Source organism: Leuresthes tenuis, unplaced genomic scaffold, assembly GCF_036924035.1.
Source record: "Leuresthes tenuis unplaced genomic scaffold, fLeuTen1.0.hap1 SCAF_7, whole genome shotgun sequence".
In the NCBI taxonomy this organism is placed as follows: domain Eukaryota; kingdom Metazoa; phylum Chordata; class Actinopteri; order Atheriniformes; family Atherinopsidae; genus Leuresthes; species Leuresthes tenuis.
In genome coordinates this window covers 33676986-33699407 of record NW_027325361.1, presented here as the reverse complement: position 1 = coordinate 33699407, position 22422 = coordinate 33676986, and the positions used below count along the sequence as shown (strand labels likewise).

General features: G+C 40.4%; 1 protein-coding gene across 2 annotated transcripts in view; it reads left to right on the top strand.

The window, feature by feature from the left end:
* LOC140312387 (uncharacterized) overlaps window positions 1–22422 on the top strand; it is a 107126-nt gene that overhangs the window by 8303 nt on the left and 76401 nt on the right. For both annotated transcript variants that reach the window (XM_072390209.1, XM_072390208.1), the window contains exons 2-5: window positions 2943–2984; window positions 4861–4934; window positions 5028–5096; window positions 16518–16626. In XM_072390209.1, the coding sequence (XP_072246310.1) occupies window positions 2943–2984; window positions 4861–4934; window positions 5028–5096; window positions 16518–16626 (294 nt within the window). The remainder of the gene's footprint in view (window positions 1–2942; window positions 2985–4860; window positions 4935–5027; window positions 5097–16517; window positions 16627–22422) is intronic.

The window sequence follows — 22422 nt, the reverse complement described above, 5'->3', positions numbered from 1 at the left end:
AAGGCCGATGCCTCTATAGAAGGCATGCTGCGTTTTGCACAATATTGCCATGAATGAGGGTCTTCCACTACCTGAACCAGCCCAGGCAACCGACATTCCAAAAGATCGCCCTCATGGACCGCCCCATCAAAGTGCCATCATGATGAGGCAACAACTGATTCCACAGCTTTAGTTGCAGTCATCGAGCGCCTGCCCATGGCGAGATGTTTTTTCTAAACCATTTTCATATCAAACCATTTCTTCTTTATTTCGGTGACATTACGAACTACAGGTGACACGGAATTAACAGCACTCGTAATTGCTTCCCATTTCTTCGCTTTAGCAGGTCCGGTAATTCCACTGCTGATACTGCTAAAAATGACAGATTTTCCTTTTTGGATCTCTGAAAGCAGAACTTCTCAGAGCCCGTAAAGTTGTTCTTTTTGTGCCTTGCTGCCATTCTCATGACTCAACACTTCCTGGCACAGGAGAGAGGAAGCTTAGCCTTATATGGTATTATTTTGGGCGTGGAGTATGCAAATTTACTATCCTCGTGCACGTGCACTTAAAGGGGAACTTCTCGGTGAGTAGATAAACGTATTTCATGCCAGAAATAAGGTCTAGGTTTAAAAATACCAGAGTTCCCCTTTAAATACGCATTCATCATTTACGCAGGTCATTTGCACACTTTTTCCGAAGTTTGTTGAATCTGACATGGCATGTTCGTACGAGACCTTCTTATGAAAAAAATGACAGAAATTTAGAATAAAAAAACGAAAATGTTCTTGCATGACGCTCAATGTCTTTAAGTTACTTGAATGATGATTTTGCCAGATGGCATTATTGTTATAAAATAAGGAATTTATTAGAGCAGAGTGACTGTCTGGAAATGTTAGTAACGTTGAGTTGTCTAAATGGCTCATTTTCTGACAGGCTTTATTGGGAATTCATCTGTATTAGCAATACGCAAAACACACTTACAACACTTAATTTACAGTTGTTACATATTGGTGCAGAAAGATGGAACTTTGGAGCATGTTGGAAGTGCTACGTGCCCTGCTGAGTCCAGTTGAGATTGTATATGCTGATGTTGAATAATTGTATTAAAGTAGGGGCACTCGTGTATTCTACCTGAGAAATGGCTTGTGTGGTCTGTTTATTTTTTTTGAGCATGGTAAGAGCGACATGGATAACAGATTTGGCTGTTTTGATGCATATGCACCACAGTTTTCTTTTCTTTTTTTGAAAACCTTTTTAATAATCTGTGTCATTTGCACAAACATAACTAAGTAAGATTTCAGTCCACACACTTTAAAAAAGGAATTGATCCACTTACACAAATAAACTGGAAGGGATGTTGTTTGCTGTTGGAGCTTCACTGTGTGTTCTCTTGGACAAGTGAAAAGGAGCACGATAGGCTCAGATGTAGATCTGACTGTAACATGTAACTACAAGGGATAGTGGACAAATGGCTGAAGCATCACAATCAAAATGCCATTTAGCTATTAAGGTTTTTTTTTTATATGTTCCCCTGTCACTATAATGATTCCTCTGTCAAACAAAGGTAATCAGGTACTGAATTCCATGCCTTGGCTGAGAGCCTATATGAGAAAGATAATGATGACAGGTCTGATTACTGTCGCTTTATGTCCCTCAGCCATCTGTTATTTGAGTATTGAAAGAGCACAGAAGAGGAGCGATAAATGAATCATGAAAAACGATCTGGCTGATTTGAAATGACAGCTTATCTTTAGTGATGATGGGAGGTCCTCAGAGTGCAAGTGATGGATTTGAATGTAACAGAAAAGTGACCTGTCTTGTCAATACTGTCATCAACTTGTGATTGAGCTGGTTGATAGTGCTTGTTGGCATCAGACAAAAAGGTTTCGCAGCCTCCTTGCAGTGTACAGAAATGGACTTTGTATATGTATGATGTCAGTGATATGTGAGCTTTCAGAACATTTGACTGTTCTTAAAGTAAGTTCTGTCCTCAGAATACAATACTGTACCCAACGATAGTCTGGCACAAGAATACTGTATCAGAGAGCATCCTGCGCGAGCATCATATAGCACTTATATGCACTTATAGAGTTGACCACGCAAAGCATAGAGTGAAAGTGCTTTGCGTGGTCAACTCTATAAGTGCATATAAGTGCTATCGTCTATTTACCTTTACATCCTTTCTAAGCAAATTTCACATTTTCACTTTAACACAACCAACAAGCCACATTCACCCATTCACACACACTCATGCAGCACATCTTAGTAATACAGTTTTTAATACTTTTTTTTCTTTATCTATCACACACATCCTGAGGTGACCTCAGTGTCTTGTTCAGGGACACTTCGACATGAGATCCAAGGGAAGCTGGGAATTGAACCACCAATCAGACTGCTCTTCCTCCTGAGCTCCAACCCCCCATGTGTCCAACTTTGTTCCTAAATGTGTTGCATTCTACAGATTTGAGTAAACTGGAAACATAGCTAAGGAGGAGAACCAGTTGAAGTGAAAGCACAACTTTAAACAAAGCAGACTCTCCACTTAATGTTGTCATTGCTTCTCTGCACTAACTGAACTTGAAATTGATGATATCAGTCAATACATTGGTTACTTTGTAGAGATGACTGAACTTTTGCAGAGTTAAAGCAAGTATGTAACATTGATAAACAGATTTGTCCTGGTTGTGAAAGTATGTGCATATGTTGGAATCTACACCAACACCAAGGAATATTGGCATATTGGATATCAATATAAACCCAATATTGTGTAGCATTAGTTTTAATTGTTTTATTGCTATTGCAATGGGTTACTTTAGATCGTGACTTGAGGCACCACACACTCTCCCTGTTGGTTGGGTATTGTTCAAAGTAAATTTATCTTGCTGTTAAGTGTTTTCTCTGTAAAAAGAACTCTTAAACACTGGTCCTAATTTGATCAATTTCACAACACTTTGTCTTCTCAGACTTCTTGACCATTGCAACAATACTGGGAACTGGAATCTTAGGTGAGTGCTTTTATCTTTTTACCTGAGATGTGCCGATGAAAAATATGACCCCACAGTCCACTAAGAAACTTTTTTATTTTTTTTACCTGTGCATATTTGTATATATACACTATATAATATACATTATTTTATATATACATATACATAAAGAAAGAAAGTACACCATCATAAAGATCATAAAGATTTTATGTATTAATTAGGTTTAACAGTCTTAATAAGTCTTATAATTAGGTAAACACAATCTCAGATGAACAACAACCGATGACATAATACACTATGACTTTGGTGTAGGCAAAATACAGAAACAGCGTGTGAAAAGTACACCCTTAGTGCTTCCATAGGAATGAATAGAATAGTTTTCTGGTCTGGACATGCAGGTTTGTGTTCTCCCAATGCCAAAGACAGAAAAACAAGATAGGGACGACTATCTTATAGCAACAATTGTTTTTACCCAGCAATTTGGGAAAAGATACAAAGTCATTTTCATGACAGTGAGAAAGCTTTTTTACAAATGAAAAACTTTCAATACACTTCCCAATCTTCCCAGGAGTGCACGTCCAAGCAAGTTCACCCCAAGGTCAGACATTGTAATGATCAGAGGAACTGCAAAAACCCCAAGCTCTACATCTTACACTCCACAAGCCACAGCTAACATGTTCCGTTTTAAAGTTCTTGACAGTACAATTTTAAAAAGACTACATAAGTACAAAATGACTTGCTTGAAATGGTTTTCAGTAAAACAGTCTGCAGTCAGTGGATTTGGGCTGCAGCATTAGGTTTGTTGCATCTTAACAAACCGCAAGACTTCTGGAACAATGTCCTTTTAGAAGACAAGACCAAAACAGCAAAAGCTGTCATTATGTCACCATCATTACTGCCAAGCATGGTGGTAGAGTGGAGTTGATCTGGGCTTGTTTTGCAGCCACAGGACCTTTGCAGTCACTGCAGTCACCATAAACTCCTTTGTAAATCAGAGTCAAATGTGACGCCATGTTTGTGACTTTGGAAAGGTCAAGCAACAGGAAAATTATCCCAAGTACACCAGCTAATGCTCAATGAGCCACTCAGTCATGGAGTGTAGTAAGCTTTGATATTGTTTTCTAAATATTACACAGTCTAATAATGTTAGGTGTTTTTGTTCATCTGAGTTTGTGTTTCTCTCATCTTAAGCAGAACCAAGGGTGAGCACACATGTTAAAAAGGAAAAAAACTTAAAAGAAAAGTTCACGGTAGTTCAGAAACTCAGACTACATTACTCTTTAACTCAGAATAAGGTCAGAAAAACAGCCTGAAAATGTACAATGTAGAGTAAACAGAAATCTCAACAAAAGGTAAAGTGTAAGGAATATTGATTCCATTTTGACTGCACTGAATCGCAGTTGCTCAGGTGAAGATAACGATTATAATGGTAAAAACTCTGGTGAGCTTTTTCTTCTTTCTACTAGATGTCATCTTTGATATATCACTTCACTTCAGATAAAAATAAAAGGTCTGTCCATCTCCTGGCAGCGTAAATGTAAATGTGGTTTATGAAGTGTAGTTAACACAAGGCAGATTTTTGTAGAGGTGGAAATTACATGGCACATAACATTTAACTACTTGTTTTCAGCGGGGTCTTCATGTAGCTCCACAAAGATGGAGCCCTTCCAAGTTAAAACTTGTTAGGCCACTTAAACCTCACACTGGAATCAGTACTATCTATTAGATTTTATGGAAAGTTCAGCCACTGATGAGTGGAGTTTCTGTGATAGCAAAAGATGAGGAGACAGTGACAGACAGGAAGGTAGATGTTCTGATCAAGTCAGACATCGTCTCAAATGTCTTCACACTGATGTAGGTGAGAATCAGATTCTGAAATAGTTGTTTAAATTTCAAGGTCTTCCAGTAACGATAGCACATGCTGGTCTGGTGCCTTTTCTGGTCTCCTTTCTTGTTGGCTTCTTTGTTCAGGTAAGTAATGCAAGTAAAATAATGTTATTCACAGTTATTGTTGAACACTACCAATTAAAGGATAAGAAATGCTTTCAACCCTGTCTTTTCCAGGCCCTGCTTATCTATCTGTTTGTGGAACTTCTTCAGAAATGTCAGGTGGTCCAGCTGGAATCTCTAAAGGTCAGCAGGGGAACAAACTCAGTACAGTACCTGCATTTTTATTTTCACGCTCCATTGATAACACTGAGAGCTGACTTTGACATGTGCAGCCGCTCCACTGGCAAAAGACAGAGGCTACTTTCAGAACCACAGACTATCTGAGAGATAGAAGTCAGCGCCCACTTTAGCAAGGGTGAAGTGGAGGAAAACTTAAAAAAGATTCACTTCAGAGCCACATTCTGAAGGAACAGTATTATAGTTTAATAAATTATAAACTTACTACTTGAATATTTATTTGTCATTGATAACAGTATTACAAGAGAAAACCATACTGATGTGTTGAAAAGTTGTGAGACTGCATATTTCATGGCTGTGATGACAACTGTCCACAAACAGAGGAGCAGGCTGTTGAACACCTGCCAAAGTGCTAACAGGCTTTTCTGCTACAGCAGGTGTCTGACCGATCACATCGCCATGGTGACAGACACAGACAGACTCACAAGATGAAAATAATTCCAGCCACACTGTCAGGGATATTAAAAGAGTTGTTAAAGATGACTCGGTTCCTTCCACTTTCCCAGTAACGCAGTGACTCACCCCCAGGACCCTGGAACAAACTGTTCCCAATAGATTGAAGTGCTTTTCAAAGTTTGTTTTCTCACTACATACCAGAACATTTGCTATTAAAAGGAACATATTCAAAGTCCAAACACATGACAATGACAGATTTTTTCAACATGAGTCACCACTGTGCAGGACGCAATCGCACATTTTCACAGATATGTAGTTGGAATAAAAAAGCAGGCGGAATGTAAAGGTTGTTGTGGCACACGTTTGCACACACACTTTCTCCCCAAAATTACAAAGTGGTTCCAAATGTCTTCCACTTATGGATAATGGAGGCCACTGTGCTCATTGGGATCTTCTGTAGCCCTCCCCAGATCTGTGCCTCCATACAATATCAACTATGGGACCTTTTATAGAAAAGTGTGCGCTTTTCCAAATCATGACCAATCAGCTGAATTTACCACAGCTGGACTGAAATCAGGTTGTAGAAACTTCTGAAGGATGATCAGTGTAAACAGGATGCCTGAGCTCACCTTTGAGGGTGTGAATACTTATGTTTTGTTTTTGTTTTTAACTTGTAATAAATTTGCAAAAGTTTCAAACAGACTTGTTTCACTTTATCATTGTGGGGTATTCATGTAGCTTCTTACTTCCTGCTTCTGAAGAGTGCAGACGCGTCTCTGCTTCCTCCTGCTGCTTACTGCTTAATTTGTTTTTAAATCATTCTATTTCTTTCCACAAGTCTTGGATATAATTCTATTCTATTCTTTTTCTTTTTAAATAATTTTTTATTCTTTTTACAACTTATCTGACGAGCCAGCAACTCCATGTGCGTGGCCTACACACAGCTGAAGCCTGATTTACAGTGTCTGGGCACCTAGCACTCAGCTAAAGCTAAATACCCTGGAAAGGTGCTAACCGTTAGGCTAACTAGCAACAAGATGCCTCCCTTCTCCACAGATGACTACTACAGCCTCCTGCAGAAGATTGCAGTACTGGAGATGAAAATTCATTGCTTAGAAGTAAATGTGGAGGTAAATGGACTATGTGGAAATGAAAATCCTTGCCATTGATTCAAAACAGCGGAGATGAGCAAGCTAACACACAGCTAAGGAGCACAGATAACACAACCAAGAAAGTAGACTCTGTGCATTATAATAAATCAGCAAATAATAATCCTCCCTGGAACTGTCTCGGTGCAAAACCAAAGAGTAAATCATGTCTCCTGAAAGTAGGAGGACGAGAAACCGACTGGCCTTCACTCCCTTCGAGGCAGAGGAGCTCTTCTACCCCTGTACATGGGAGGAAACAGGACTGGACATCTGTGAATGGGAAGGTTAACAACAAACCTCCAAAACAACCGAGTGTGAAACTGCAGAACAGATTTGCTCCACTATCGAAGGACTCTGGATCTCTATTGGATGACCATCCATCCCAAAGCAGCAAGGCAAGGACTGAAAACCAGTTGGAAAGTAAAAGGCCACAGGGAAAGCTAAAGGCTGGGCCTCAAACTCTGATTGTGGGTGACTGTAGTAAAGTGAGAGATGCAGGGCCCCACAAGCATCACGCTGGTCAGGAGGTGTACAGAGTACAAGTTGACTTTTATTAACTCATCCAACGTAGCCTTTTAACAAAGGGAAAATGGGGTGTTACTCTTCCCATAGCACATAAAACATACCCCCTTCCAACCTGACAGAACAAATCCCAACAGACATATATACTCTGATAGGCCTCCTCTCCAGTTCAAACGAGCCTATCAGAGCAGATCTGGGGATAAGAGGACAGACATCATTAACAATGAAATCATACAAATCTTAATTTGTTTGTGCCAACAAATACAAATTAACTCCTGCAAAATAAAGAAAGAAAATATAGTGCATTCAAAACTAATCCACAAAATGTACAACATAAATAATTCAACTTAATTAACTGAAAATATTTCCACCCATTTTGTCTACCAATCACAACAATCCCCACCTCTTTCTGGTCTCCATAAAGGAAGACCTATAGAGGCGAGCTCCCTCTTTGAGCCCATGCCCAGATGCAAACAGGACTGGAGAGACCAGGTGACAAACCACACCGCTCCACACCTACAATCCGACCCAGCATACAGTGAGAAGGTTAGCACTTCCTCACATTTCACACCTCCTCCCCCTCTGGTTTGCACAGGTCCGGCAAACGGGACAGATAATCAGCAATAAGGTTTCCCTTACCTGGACAATGCTGTATGGTAAACTGATATGGCTGGAGAGCTAGACACCAACGCAAGATTCTTGCATTCTGATGCTGTTTTGATTGCATCCACTTCAAGGGTCGATGGTCCGTCTGCAATACAAATTCTCTTCCCAGAAGATAATACTTCAATGAATCAATAGCCCATTTTATAGCTAGTCCCTCCTTTTCTACAGTCGAATAATTTTTCTCCCGGTCAAACAGCTTCTTACTTAGGAATAGGACAGGTTTCTCCTCACCTGGCCTTCCCTGGGCTAACACAGCACCTAATCCCACACCAGAGGCATCAACTTGCACAAGGAACTGTTTTGTGAAGTCCGGGGTCTGTAACACAGGAGCTTGACAGATCTGTCTCTTTAAGGTCTGGAAGGCATTCTCACATTCATCACTCCAAATTATTTTAGAGACTGATTTTTTTGTTAGTTCTGTGAGGGGTGTTGCCAGTGTAGCAAAATGTGGAACAAATCTTCTGTACCATCCCACAAGTCCCAAAAAGGATCTCACCTGCTTTTTGGTCAGCGGTCTCGGAATCAGCTGTATAGCCTTTATCTTCTCTACTTGCGGTTTTATTTGCCCATGGCCAACCAAATATCCAAGGTATTTCACCTCCTCTTGGGCCCAAGAGCACTTGCTCGTGTTAAGGGTCAGTCCAGCTCCCTGGATCTTGGTCAGGACAACCTCAAGATGCTGCATGTGTTCCTCCCACGATTCACTGTAAATCACCACATCATCGAGATAGGCAGCCGCAAAACTGGAGCAATCGTTAAGCACAATATCCATTAATCTTTGAAAGGTTGCCGGTGCCCCATGAAGTCCAAAAGGTAGCACAGTGTACTGGTACAAACCCATTCCTGGAACCTGGAAAGCTGTGTATTCTTTACAAGCTGGGTCAAGAGGCACTTGCCAGTAACCTTTACATAGATCCAAGGTCGTGATATATTTGGCTTTTCCCAGTCTTTCCAACAGCTCATCAATACGTGGCATAGGATAAGTGTCAAAACAAGATATACTGTTCAGTTTCCTCATGTCAGAACAGAATCTTGGTTGATTGGAGTTTTTCTTAGGAACAAGCACAATAGGATTCGACCACTCACTCCTAGACAGCTCAATGACTCCCATGTCCAGCATCATCTGAACCTCCTTTCTCAGTGGTTCCATCATTCGTTCTGGAACTCTGTAAGGCTTTAGGCGGACAGGTTTAGCGTCCTTCAGAACAATTTTGTGTGTTATCACATCAGTAAGTCCAGGTTTTTCGGAGAATAGTGAAGGGAAAAGTTGTTGGAGCTCACCCAGTTGACGCCACTGATCCACACTCAGGTGTTTGGGAGGAAGATGGGGTTTACACTGCTGCCTTAAGGGTACCATATCAGCTTCTTCAGCTTCCACCATCTCATCATCTTCTGGCTGGATATCCTGGACCATCAGAACACACTCCCCACCTGTGTTCGGGTTGCTTCTATCCTGATACTCCTTTAACAGGTTTACATGAAGCAACTGTTTGGGTTTACGTTTGTCAGGACAGAAAACTTCATATGTTACAGGTCCCACCTTTCTGATAACAGAATAAGGGCCTTGCCACTTAGCGAGTAGCTTACTAGGCCCTGTAGGAAGCAGTAGCAACACTTGTTGACCAATTTTCAGTTCTCTTTCACGAGCATGTTTGTCGTACCATACCTTCTGTTTATGTTGAGCTTCTTGCAGGTGTTCTTTGACTTTTTCTCTGTAACTTTCCAGTTTGTCTCTTATTTGCAGAATGTAGGAGATAATATTGGTTGGTTTTGATGTCGCCTCTCCAGCCACCCAGTTGTCCTTCAGCATGTCCAAGGGGCCTCTGACCTGTTTGCCATATAACAACTCAAAAGGGGAGAAACCAGTTGAAGCCTGGGGTACCTCTCTGTATGCAAACAAAAGAAAAGGCAACCATTTATCCCAGTCTTTACCAGTATCATCAATAAACTTTCTTAACATTTGTTTCAGTGTACCATTAAACCTTTCAACAAGACCATCAGTTTCAGGGTGGTATGGGGTTGTTCTTATCCCTTTTACACCAAGTTGGGAATACAGTGACTTCATTAGATGTGACATAAAGTTTGTACCCTGGTCTGTTAAGATCTCTTTTGGGATGCCAACTCTAGAGAACAACTCCACTAAACACCGAATGATATGTTTGACCTGAATGGAGCGCAGAGGATACACGTCGGGATATCTGGTCGCATAGTCACATATGACGAGGGCAAACTTGTGTCCACTACTACTTTTTGGCAAGGGACCAACTATATCCATTGCTATCCTCTCATATGGCACACTCATAATGGGTAATGGTTGTAACTGGCCTCTGTTTGAAACTTTGGTGGGCGCTACTATCTGACATTCATGGCAGGTCTTACAGTATTCCATTACTTCTTTGTACAAACCTGGCCAATAGAAGCGTTGAGCAATGCGGTCATAGGTCTTGGCCTGTCCTAAATGCCCAGCCCACGGAATGGTATGGCCCAAATGTAAAATTATCTGACGATGCTCTTTTGGAACAACAAGTCTGGGTTTGTCAATGTCAGCCAAATACAAAAGATTTTCTTTTATGATGAAGGGATCCCCAATAATACTACTCAGTCCCCCTGAGCCTGCTTCCTGGTTCCCCTCTAGTACATGTGCCTTAGCAAAAAGAGGTTTTAGAGAAGAATCATTCATCTGAAATTCTTTGAAATTGTCTGGGATTTGCCATGAAGGTTCTATTAGTGGGGTTACAGTGAGAGTAGGTTCATGACCCGTGCTTTTGCCAATATTTCTATTCCTCTCCCGACGTCTTTGTCGTTTTGTTTTCTTCACCCTACCCACCTCTTCAAACAAACCATCATCTGCGTCTGGCAGTGGTTCTAACCCCTTACTAGTAGAGCGGGTAACGACAGCACAGGAGTATGCTACTGAGTTTTGTTGGACCAAGTTGTCTAAGATGGGCAAATCTTCACCAAGGATCACATCATAAGCTAGGTAATCTAAGACTCCAACAGTTAACAGGAAAGCTTGGCCTTCAACCTCAATGATCACATCTGCCGTTGGATAATCTTTCTTACATCCATGAACACATGTGATATTTACAATTCGCTCAAAGTTAGCATGTGCATTTACCAGTAAGCTGGATTTCACCAAAGTTTGTGAGCTACCGGTGTCAGCGAGAGCCTTTGCCACATTACCATTAACTGTCACCTCCACTATATGTTTATGGGGAACTATACCAGTATCATGAATATTACTCTGATCATGGTCTGGACGAGGTACAGCACACAATTCAACACATTTAGATTTTTTTAAAGGACACACTGAAGCTTTGTGGCCAGGTTGCTGACAGTAGAAACATACCAAGTAGTTAGGTTTTAAGTTGGAATGAGCAGGTTTCTTACCGGCCCCAGTGTACACACTGTCAATATCAGGAAATCTACACTGTTTGCTTTCTTCAAACCTTGGTTTGCCCACAGTCATTCTTTTCTCCGAGGAGTTCCGGTGAGCAGCTGTGTAGTGTTCTGCCAGGTCCGCTGCCTCTTCTCCAGTCTGGGGATTGTGTTCCTTAACCCAGGTGCGAATATCAGGATGGAGCACACGGAGGTACTGCTCCAAAATTATTACTTCCCCAATCTGCTCCTTTGTGCGGGTTTGCGGTCGCATCCATCGTTTATAAAGTCCCTTAATCCGGTTGTACTTTTCTCTGACCGTCTCCCCCACTGGCACAGTCGTGCTTCGGAAACGCTGCCTATAGGTTTCTTCGGTTACATTGTACTTCATTAAAACTGCAGATTTAATAGCTTCATAAGATTCAGACTGTTCTTCATCCATTCCAGCATAAGCCTCAAGCGCTTTTCCTGTCAGCAAAGTGACCACTCTGGCTGCCCACTCAACTGGCTGCCATCCCCATGTTCTGGCTATCCGTTCAAACCGAACAAAGAAACTCTCTGGGTCTTCACCTTCTTTGAAATGAGGTATTTTAGGATCCCCAACATGGCATCTTGTAGCACTCGTGGGTGGCGAAGCATGTTCTTGATGCTGAACTGGAAGCTGCTGTGAAGTGGAGTTGGGCCTTTGAGTTTGATGTGGAGTGACGTTTTCAGGTTGGACACTTGTCTTTTGGAGTCTGGAAGTTCCAGTCTGCAGCTTTTGAAGACCAGCAGTCATGGAGAGAGGAAATTGCCCAGGGCCTTCATATTGTTCTTCTGAGGACCAGTCCTGCATAGACCTTGGTACTATGTCAATTCTTAGTTGCTTAATCTGTTCAAAAAGTACTGCTTCAGTCCGTTTAGATCGACGCATAAACTCTCTCATTTCCTCGAAAAAGCTTAGTTCAGAGAGTTCTTGACTTTCACCACTGACCACAGCCATCTTAGGTCGTACCACTGGTTCTTCATCCCCTTCAGCCACTGTGGCTCCATCTGTTGGAGGCACAAATTCCATTGTCTTTTCCTCCATGTTTGCCAGGGTGGCTTTTCTTGCCGAACGGGCTCTTCCACGTCCTACACCTTTCATTTACCCAGGGGTCTGCCGCTGACTCTTCACAGACATATGAGATCCCACTTCTGACACCATTTGTAGTAAAGTGAGAGATGCAGGGCCCCACAAGCATCACGCTGGTCAGGAGGTGTACAGAGTACAAGTTGACTTTTATTAACTCATCCAACGTAGCCTTTTAACAAAGGGAAAATGGGGTGTTACTCTTCCCATAGCACATAAAACATACCCCCTTCCAACCTGACAGAACAAATCCCAACAGACATATATACTCTGATAGGCCTCCTCTCCAGTTCAAACGAGCCTATCAGAGCAGATCTGGGGATAAGAGGACAGACATCATTAACAATGAAATCATACAAATCTTAATTTGTTTGTGCCAACAAATACAAATTAACTCCTGCAAAATAAAGAAAGAAAATATAGTGCATTCAAAACTAATCCACAAAATGTACAACATAAATAATTCAACTTAATTAACTGAAAATATTTCCACCCATTTTGTCTACCAATCACAACAATCCCCACCTCTTTCTGGTCTCCATAAAGGAAGACCTATAGAGGCGAGCTCCCTCTTTGAGCCCATGCCCAGATGCAAACAGGACTGGAGAGACCAGGTGACAAACCACACCGCTCCACACCTACAATCCGACCCAGCATACAGTGAGAAGGTTAGCACTTCCTCACAGTGACTCTGCCGTAAATTATGTTCAAAGGATGTGCGGTAAGAACACTAAAGTCCTCTGCTTTCCTAGGGATATGGTTAACGATCTAAAGGAGAGAATTCTTGGAATTGCAGATGAATATCCAACTGCCACAAACATCGTTCTGCATACAGCATCAAACGATGTGCCCAAGCAACAATTTGAGGTTCTGAAACGGGACTTCATTGGATTATTAAACACAGTGAGCTCGCTGAATGCAGCTGTATTCATCAGTGGACCTGTACCACCAGTCCGAGGAGGAGAGGAAAGATTCAGCAGGTTGTTGGCACTGAATAAATGGCTTTTATTGGCATGTGCTGACCACTCAGTGCATTTTATCAATAATTTTAACATTTTTTGGGAACGCAGGCATCTTTTTAAGGCAAATGGATTTAATTTTAACAAGTCAGGAGTGAAACTGTTCACCTCCAACATATTTTATTTCCTATGTCATCCATCTGTGCTCGAAGCCAAGGCTGAGATAAACAAGGAGTTATCTCATAGAGAGGAACAAACAAATCCCAGCAGAAACCTTGAGGAGGAACTCCATCTGCCCCCACCCAAGAGGAACTTTGGAAAGGAGAGACATCAGAGGCAAGAAGAGGGGTCTTTATTTGCCCCCAACCCTCTAAACAGCACTAATGACCAGGACCAGGGACCAGGACCAGGACCTTCCCCAGCCCCCCAAACCCCTGACAGGTCACTGTGCTCCTCACCCTCCCTTTCTCCCTCCTCCTCCCCTCACCTGAAATTCACTGAGGAGATGATGGAGCGGGTCAATGCTGGGCTTAGATCTACCCCCCAGCCCAATCCCTTTTTATGCCCCATAAACCCCCCACCAAAGCGGCCAAAGGTTCCCCGCTGAGCCCCGCCCCTACTAGAGCAGCCGAAGCGACGGAGCCCAGCTCCACCCCCTTCTGTCCCTTCACACTGCCACCATGTACTGTCTCCGCAGTCTGATGTGTGATGTGTGGAGGGTCCAGGCTGTGTGGATTCTGACAGTCGTGACTTTTCCCAGGACAAGCTGGGGCCCTGTTCATTAGAAGATTTTAAAATTTCTGTACTTTTCGGTGACAGAAGGAGAAATGTGGCCCAGTCAAAACACAGAGTTGCACTCAAAAAGATCTTTAAATAAAGTAAACATACCTTGTGTGCCACAGACTGCACCCAAACACAAGGGGGCAAATAATACCTCTAAATCACTTAAGTTGGCTTTATTAAATGTTAGGTCTTTAGCTGGGAAAACATTCTTAATTAATGATTTTATCACTGAGCACACCCTGGATTTTATGTTTTTAACTGAAACTTGGTTGGAACAAAATCACAGTGCTGCTGTTCTTATTGAGTCAACCCCTCCTGGTTACAGTTTTATCAGCGAGGCCAGAGTGAGCAGGAGAGGAGGAGGGGTCGCAGTCTTATTCAATGAATCATTTCAATGTAAGCAGTTATCTCCTGGATGTTTTCAGTCCTTCGAATATATGGCTATACAGCTGAAGGCCTCACCCAGAGTCCTGTTTCTGAATGTTTACAGGCCCCCTAAATACTGTGCAGATTTTTCTGATGACCTCAGTGAACTGCTGTCTATGAAATGTGTTGATTTTGACTGTATAATTATTGTTGGTGATTTTAACATCCATATGGACAACCCTCAGGACAAAGTGACCAAAGACCTGAGTAACACTCTGGGCTGACTCAGCATGTAACAGAGCCCACGCACAATAGGGGGCACACTCTAGACTTAGTGATCTCTAAGGGTCTGAGCATTTCAAAGATTACTGTGTCTGATGTGGGCCTGTCTGACCATTCCTGTGTTTTCTTTGAGAGTACGAGTTCAGTGCACACAAATGTCCCAACAGCAATGATCTCAAAACGGTGTATAACTGAAAACAGTAGTGAGACCTTTAACCAGGTCTTCTCTTTAACACCTGCCCTGTCCGGGGGTTCAGTCAGTGAGCTCGTCAGTAGTTTCAATGCTAAAATGTTAAATGTTATGCATAGTATTGCTCCCATTAAGGTGAAGGTTATCTCTGGACGTAAGAAGTCTCGACGGCAAAATTCCACACTGGTGAAAAATGGGAAAAGAGAGTGTCGGAAAGCTGAGCGCAGATGGAGAAAAACAAATGTCCAGGTTCATTAGGACATCTATAAAGAGAAACTTCACTCTTATAATTTACAACTGAGGAATGCAAGGAAATCCTACTTCTCTGACATCATCACCAAAAACAGTCATAATGCTCGGGCCTTATTTGCTACAGTTGACAGGCTAACAAACCCTGTGTCAGTGGCAACTGAACTCCATTCCACCATGGCTTGCAATGACTTTGCCAAATTCTTCATAGATAAAGTCCAAAATATTAGACATTAAATATTAAAGCTCTGATGTCTCAGCAGGACCTGGAAAAACTAGTCCATGCATTCATCTTTAGTAGGCTTGATTATTGTAACAGCATCTTTACAGGTCTGCCTAAAAAGTCAGTTAGACAACTGCAGCTCATCCAGAACTCAGCTGCTCGAGTCCTCACTAAGACCAAAAAAGTGGAGCACATCAGTCCAGCTCTGAAGTCTTTACACTGGCTGCTTGTCCATCAGAGGATAAACTTTAAAGTTCTGATGCTGGTCTATAAAGCTCTGAATGGTCAAGGACCAAAATACATCAGTGACCTCCTGACCCACTATGAACCTTCCAGACCCCTCAGGTCATCTGGATCCAGTTTTTTATCAGTTCCCAGAGTCAGAACCAGACCTAGAGAAGCTGCATTCAGCTTCTATGCTCCACATGTCTGGAACAAACTCCCAGCAAGCCTCAGATCAGCTGAAACACTCAGTCTATTTAAGTCCAGGTTGAAGACACATCTATTTTCAGCTGCATTTGAATAAGCTTGAGTTTCAAAATGGAATCATATTTTAACTATTGATTTTATCTTTCATATATATATATTTTTCTGATTTTATCTATTGTTCTTATTTCTTTCTGTTGTTTAAATTTTAAATCATGCTTTTTATTTCTTCTGTTTTAATGTCTCTGTAAAGCACTTTGAATCACCTTGTCGTTGAATTGTGCTATACAAATAAACTTGCCTTGCCTAGAACTTTGAGGTAAAATAAGAATGTAATCTATTTGTGAACAAGGCTGTAACATAAGGTATTGTGGAAAAAGTTTCAAGATGCACTGTCAGCCTCATTCAAGAAATCACTTTTTGTAATTCCACACACACGAGGTGTCTGTATCTACCCTTTGTATGTTTATGATATTCCAAAGAGGGTTTTGCTGTCGGAGTTCAGTGAAATCTTGGTTTGTGTAATCCAACCGCAAGACAATCTCTTATTTAGTGTATTTGATATCCAGTAAGTAATCATGGTCATGCATGATAATGATGGACATTGAAAGACCACCGGGCAAGTGTAGAAATGTTCTAACACAGTAATATTTATATGCTGATCTTAGACTGGTGTTGCAGAATGCATTGTGATGGATCAGGTGAGCACACAGAATCCAGCCCTCACAGAGGAGGAGGAGGAGGAGGATGAGGATGACAGTGAAAATGCAGAAGTGGGTAAGATTTGCCTTCTAAATTTGTTTCTAAATGAGTCTCTGTTGCTGCTCCAGGTCGGTCAGAGGAGCATGCTGACGCTATGTTGACCATTAGGACGTGTTTAAAAAAGAAGTCTCTGTTTTCTGATCTGATTTTTTTCTTACACTAATTGGTGTTCATGCAAATCAACACCTGCTCCATGTTTATCGACTCAGAAAGGTCACAGCTTATTTCTTAACTCCCACTGACATACAGGTGATTGCCTTGTATAGCGCTGTACACAAGCACTGCATGATATTAGAGGAAGAATATTTAGTTTATTTGGTCTTTTTTCTTTCGTTCTTCAGAACAAACTGGTCTCACAGTTAGCTTCACTCGATGCTCTGACATTAGCTGGCAATCAGTGGTGCGCTTTAATGAAGCAGTTACACCAGAATCAGGGTTACTTTGTACTCAGTTTTTGCTACTGTTTACTTCTTCAGCAATACATTTCAGACTAAACTATTCCATTTTTACAGCACATTTATCTCAAAGCTTTAGTTGATAATTGCTTTTAAAATAATGAATTATCACACATGTTAAAAAAGCCAAAGGAGTAGCTTGCAATGCTTTGCTGTTAATAACGTTGTATGCAGAAGTAAAGCTTAAACTATTTCTATAATACAATGTCAATACAATCCTGGTTTGAATCCCAACTGGTGTGGAGTTTGCATGTTTTCTGTCTGTGTGTATGTGGGATTTCTCTCCGGGGACTCCAGCTTCCTCCCACCACCCAGAAACACATTAGTTCGGTAAACTGATGTCTCTTACTTGTCCTTAGGAGTGAGTGTCAGCGTGCATGATAGTTTGTCTTGTTTGTCTCTGTGTGGCCCTGTGGTAACCTGTCCTGTGCACCTATGACAGCTGGGATAGGCACCAGCATGATTTTTGCTTCCTTTCCTTTGAATATTCAAAGATTAAGCTTTTAGGCTGTTGGTTCCTTTGCAGTGATGACATCACTGCAAAGTGTTCATTGAGAATACAGTTTTTACAACTCAGACAATCCTTTTATTTTTTTTTATTATCTTTAATAAATATAATGAAAGTATCAGCTCCAAACTGATATATAAGATCTGGGCTCACCCTTCAGATCCAGCTGTAGAGTCAGACTATCCTTCCATTCTTTTCATGTCTAACCAACAGTAGTATCATATAGACAGTTTCTTCAGTACTTAAAGTCCTGTTTCCCGATTCCCTTTTTTCTTTTTATCAGGGATTTATTTTACAATATTGTATCATACAGTACTTTTTATCCCTGGGTATATAAGCTATCTTAAAGTTATTTAATTCCAGCTCTGTGCCTGGTGGTCATTATAGTTACCATATAGTGGCTAGAGCTTGTTTATTAGCTTCACATAGCTTGCAGAATAACCAAAGTATCTTTGAAAATTAGGCAAACTTAAGCTCTAAACCAGGCTGCTAATATTTCAATATTTAGTTTCTGAAGGTAAACTTCCTTTGCTTCTTTGACTGTTTCTGTCATCTGAGAAAATGTACAGAAACTTTCAGTTGTTATGTTTGCTTGATCAGTGATGAGGCATATTATAGGCTTGTGTGTACTCAAAAGTGAGAATTTTTACTTTGAGGGATAGAACAAAACACAGGTTCCACATATCCCCCAGCTGTGACATTCATTGCGTGACTCCATTTACTAACAAAAGCTGTCAGTTGATTACATTTCTCCTTGTACTACTTGTAATTAGAACCATGATGACTACATGCCCGCTGTCACTTGATGTTTATAGCAGTCATATTCATCAACCTTAAATTACCTTAAGCATGTTACTCTGCCATGACTCATCTATGACTAACCATTCCCTGTAATGTATGGGGTGGTAGATAAGAAGTTGATGCCTGGCAGTGCTTTTTAAACAGCATAAATGAAAAGGAAACAGAACAACAGACTATGTGACTGCACTTTTAATGAAACTGACTCTGTACTCAGGATGTGACAGTCACCTATTTTGTCTTTGAAGTAGATTAAGCACATAATGGTTTATTCACACATCATGCATAAAAAGGCAGCGAGAGGCAAGTGGAGTATTATAGACATTCCACAAAAACAACATAACTCTCTAGGCTTTGTGATACCTGCTGCATATTTTATAGAATTCCCTTTGATCTTTTTCCTAAGGCAGGATAATTGGCTTGTTTTTCAAATATTCTTTATGTTGCTTCCTCCAGCCTACAGTGAAGCAGAGGAGTTTGAGCTGATTCACAACAGCCGCACAGGGACGTTCAGTTCTTCTTTATTTCTAAGATTTCATTTTCATTTGTTGAATTTGGGTGCATCTGTCAGCAGAAATGTAATGGACTGTTAATGGAATAGTAATATTCTTAACTTTGTATTTAATTATATTCTGTACCTTTGACATTAGATGTCCCAAAACCCTTCACACTGCTTAAATGTTTCAACTTCCTCGTGCCTCAGAGTTCACACACTGACCTGAGGTAGAGATAGTAACAAATGTTGGCTGTTATACTTAAGTCCTGCTGTGCAGTCATGAAGTGGAATTCAAAATCCACCATAGTTCACTTTGCCTGAACTCTCAACCATGATTTGCTCCATTATTTACCTTCATGCACAAAATTTCTCTTGACATTTTAATACCATGATATGTTTTTTTTCTTCAAATATTTCAGTTTTATCTTACTCGGGTCTCATCGAGTATTCATCTTTTTTTTAGCTACACAGATCTGACTGTTTAGACATTATCAGTTATGTAATTTGATAAAAGTTCACAGCAAATTACCTCTTTGTAAACTGAACATGTAAGACTAACATAGATTAAACAGTCCCAACCAGCAGCCATGTTAAAATCCTTTTATCTATTGCATCATTAAAACTCGCTATAGTGGTGTTCCTACCAGGAATTAATAAGATTTTATTAGTACCAAATCCATTATTGATACTCCTTATTGATCCTGTTCTTTATCAGTTTCCTCATTTTTATAAGTAAACAGGTACACAATACAGGTGATGTGAATAAAATACTCAACGTGTTAGTATGTCAATGTGCTATTTAACACTTGATGTAATCTAACCTACTGCATATGTGAGTCTTCAGCTTTCGGGAAAAGAATACATGCCTTTCACAGCAGATTTAGTGGCAGCATTGTTGCACATTCACCATTTCCTCTCTCATCACTTTCCTTGCTAGTTTATTTATTTATTTATTTATCATCTGTTCGGTTGGTGAACAGCAGCACTTGTTCTTGCAGGTACGTAGTGCATGAAAAGCATGACACTCGTGGTGTTACCTTTTTCATCTGAGATAGGAATTTAGCTGACATTATGTTATCACCTGTCTAAGCCATGCTTTGGACTGCTTCATTCTCTGTCATGACTCTCTGTCTAAGGAAACACTTGCATATCAAGTTGTTGATTAGATGTTAGAGCACATTTGCAGCACCTTCTGGCATTCATAAAGGAATGGATGAGTTATGATGCTTTTGAAAAGTTAAAACTTTTTAGGTGAAACTGGTTGTCTTCTGTTCATCAAAAATGGGAAAAACAGATGAAAAAGCAAAATAGAATCATTATCTGAGACTAGCCATGTCACCCTGAAGGGATCTCAGCTTCATGTATACTGTGTGTGATGTTCTTCCAAAGCTCTGTTGTACAATGCAATCATTCCTAACTTTATTTATAATCTCCATTAAGAAAATACTAAATTATATACTGCATCTTCTAATAAAAAATATCAAGTATTGGTCAAGTGATCTCCTCATCTCCTTTATTATGGTTAAGTGTCAGAGCTAAATTCTCCTCTTGAGTTTCAATTTAAATGCAGCTTTATTGAGTTTAAAGGTTAAAATTGTCAAGTGGAGCTGTGTTGGACATAAACAGCAATACTGATGGGTGAGCCTAAATATACTAGCCAATTGGACTGTATCCTTGCAGTGCCCTGAGATGACGTTTGTTGTAAGTTGGCGCTATATAGACTGAATTTAACTATTTCAAGTACCAAATAACATTAAAACAGGATTTTAGGATGAGGATGACAGCAATTATCTGTCATCCAACATTATTGTTGCCCTGGTTACTGACAGACAGACCGCTAAAGCAAGTTTAGCAAAGCCAGGCTTTCTTTGTGTTTGCTTCTCAACAAAACTCTGAGCATTATCCTGAAATAATAGATATTCCCATGTTTCTTTTTTCTTTTTTGGAGTCTATCCCAGCAGTCATTGGGCTAGGGGCACGGTACACGCTGGACAGGTCAATGTTGGATTGTATACATGTACTTCTCATGATGATCAAGCACGTTCAGCACATCTCTGAACGCATTGTCAGTACAGTGTTCATGGTGCAGAAATAATAACTGGATCGCATTACTTATCTCGGATTTAAAGAATTCATTTAAATTTGATCAGTTGTTATTTGCTTTTTACATTCTTGATTCAAGTACAAAATTGCTTAAAAGAGAACCATCCAGTTTTCATTTTCCATCCATCCCTCGGCAGACCTGGGCTGGGCTGTCAGGCCGCTCCGCTACAGGTGCAGCTGGTCTAGACCTCTCCCACCACGTCGGAGCAAATGTGCAAACAAGCGTTATTTGGATAAACTGGCGGGACAACGGGAACTAAACCGCTACTTTCTCGCTTTAAAACTTGATGTTACTGGCACTATAGCGTAATTTAAAACAGAGTTTCAAGTGAGCTATGGCGAGGGTAGGTACACTTCCTGTTTATAAAATAAAAGCGCAAATTCCATCCTTGTGGTTTTCTTTATAATAAAAGAAAACGGGTGTTTTATTTTTGTGAAAATGACCAGAAGTACATTACTCACTACGACTGGCTTGGTTAGCAAAAACCCTCTTTTTCAGAAAGTCAAGGAAAATCAGGTGCTCTGACCACAGCTGCACAATGTGCCGTTGAGCCCAGTCCAGCCCAAGCAGGTCCTGCCCTTCCCAGCCCCTAACCTGTCCTGTCCAGCTCAGCCACGCACAGCCCAGCCCTTCAATGAGTGTTTCTGTTTTTTATTGTTGTTCTGTTGTGTTTTAATTCAATTAAATTGTTCTATTCATTACCTTGAGGTTTACTTTTAGCTCAGTGTACAGAGTCGTTGAATGTATGAAAAAAAAGCTACTTATTCTGTTTTATCTATTTAAATTTACTTCTAACTTTTATTTCATTTTATTTTATTATCAGCTGGTTCACACATTTTATAAACAAATAAACAATGGCTCATTACTTATATTTACATCTATTATTTTGTTTCATTTTAGGATAAGTTTAGTTAGCAAATATTTAAGTCAAACCTGAAACCTCCTCATAGTGAGGTATACAGTTAGTAAATTCAACAACGGTATCGGATCGGTATTGGGCACACATTATACAGTCCTAGTTATTTTATTAATGGCGAAATTGAATGTATCTCTATCTTTCTGCAGTAAAAAAAATAATGTAGGCCAAATTTTTTCGTCTATGAAAAAGTTAAAAAAAAAAAAGAAAGAAAAATGAACAAGATAAAGACATTGCACTCTGCACCATTGCATTGCCACTCACATCATAGTTTTCACTTCCTGTTGTTACTGTTTGTTTTAACTTTAAAGGCAGTGTAGTGTTAAAACAGTGTAGTTTTGTGGTGTTTTACAAGCCTTACCTGTTTGAAGATGTTTAATATGGTGGGACTGTGTAACCAGGCACATCTTTTACCTACAGGACTTTCCACAAAACTACCAAAGTAAAAGCAAAAAGCAACAGCTGAAAAAGCATTGTGTATAACAAGTAGTACAAACAAACTATCATTATGTAACCATATTCGATGAAGCAGAT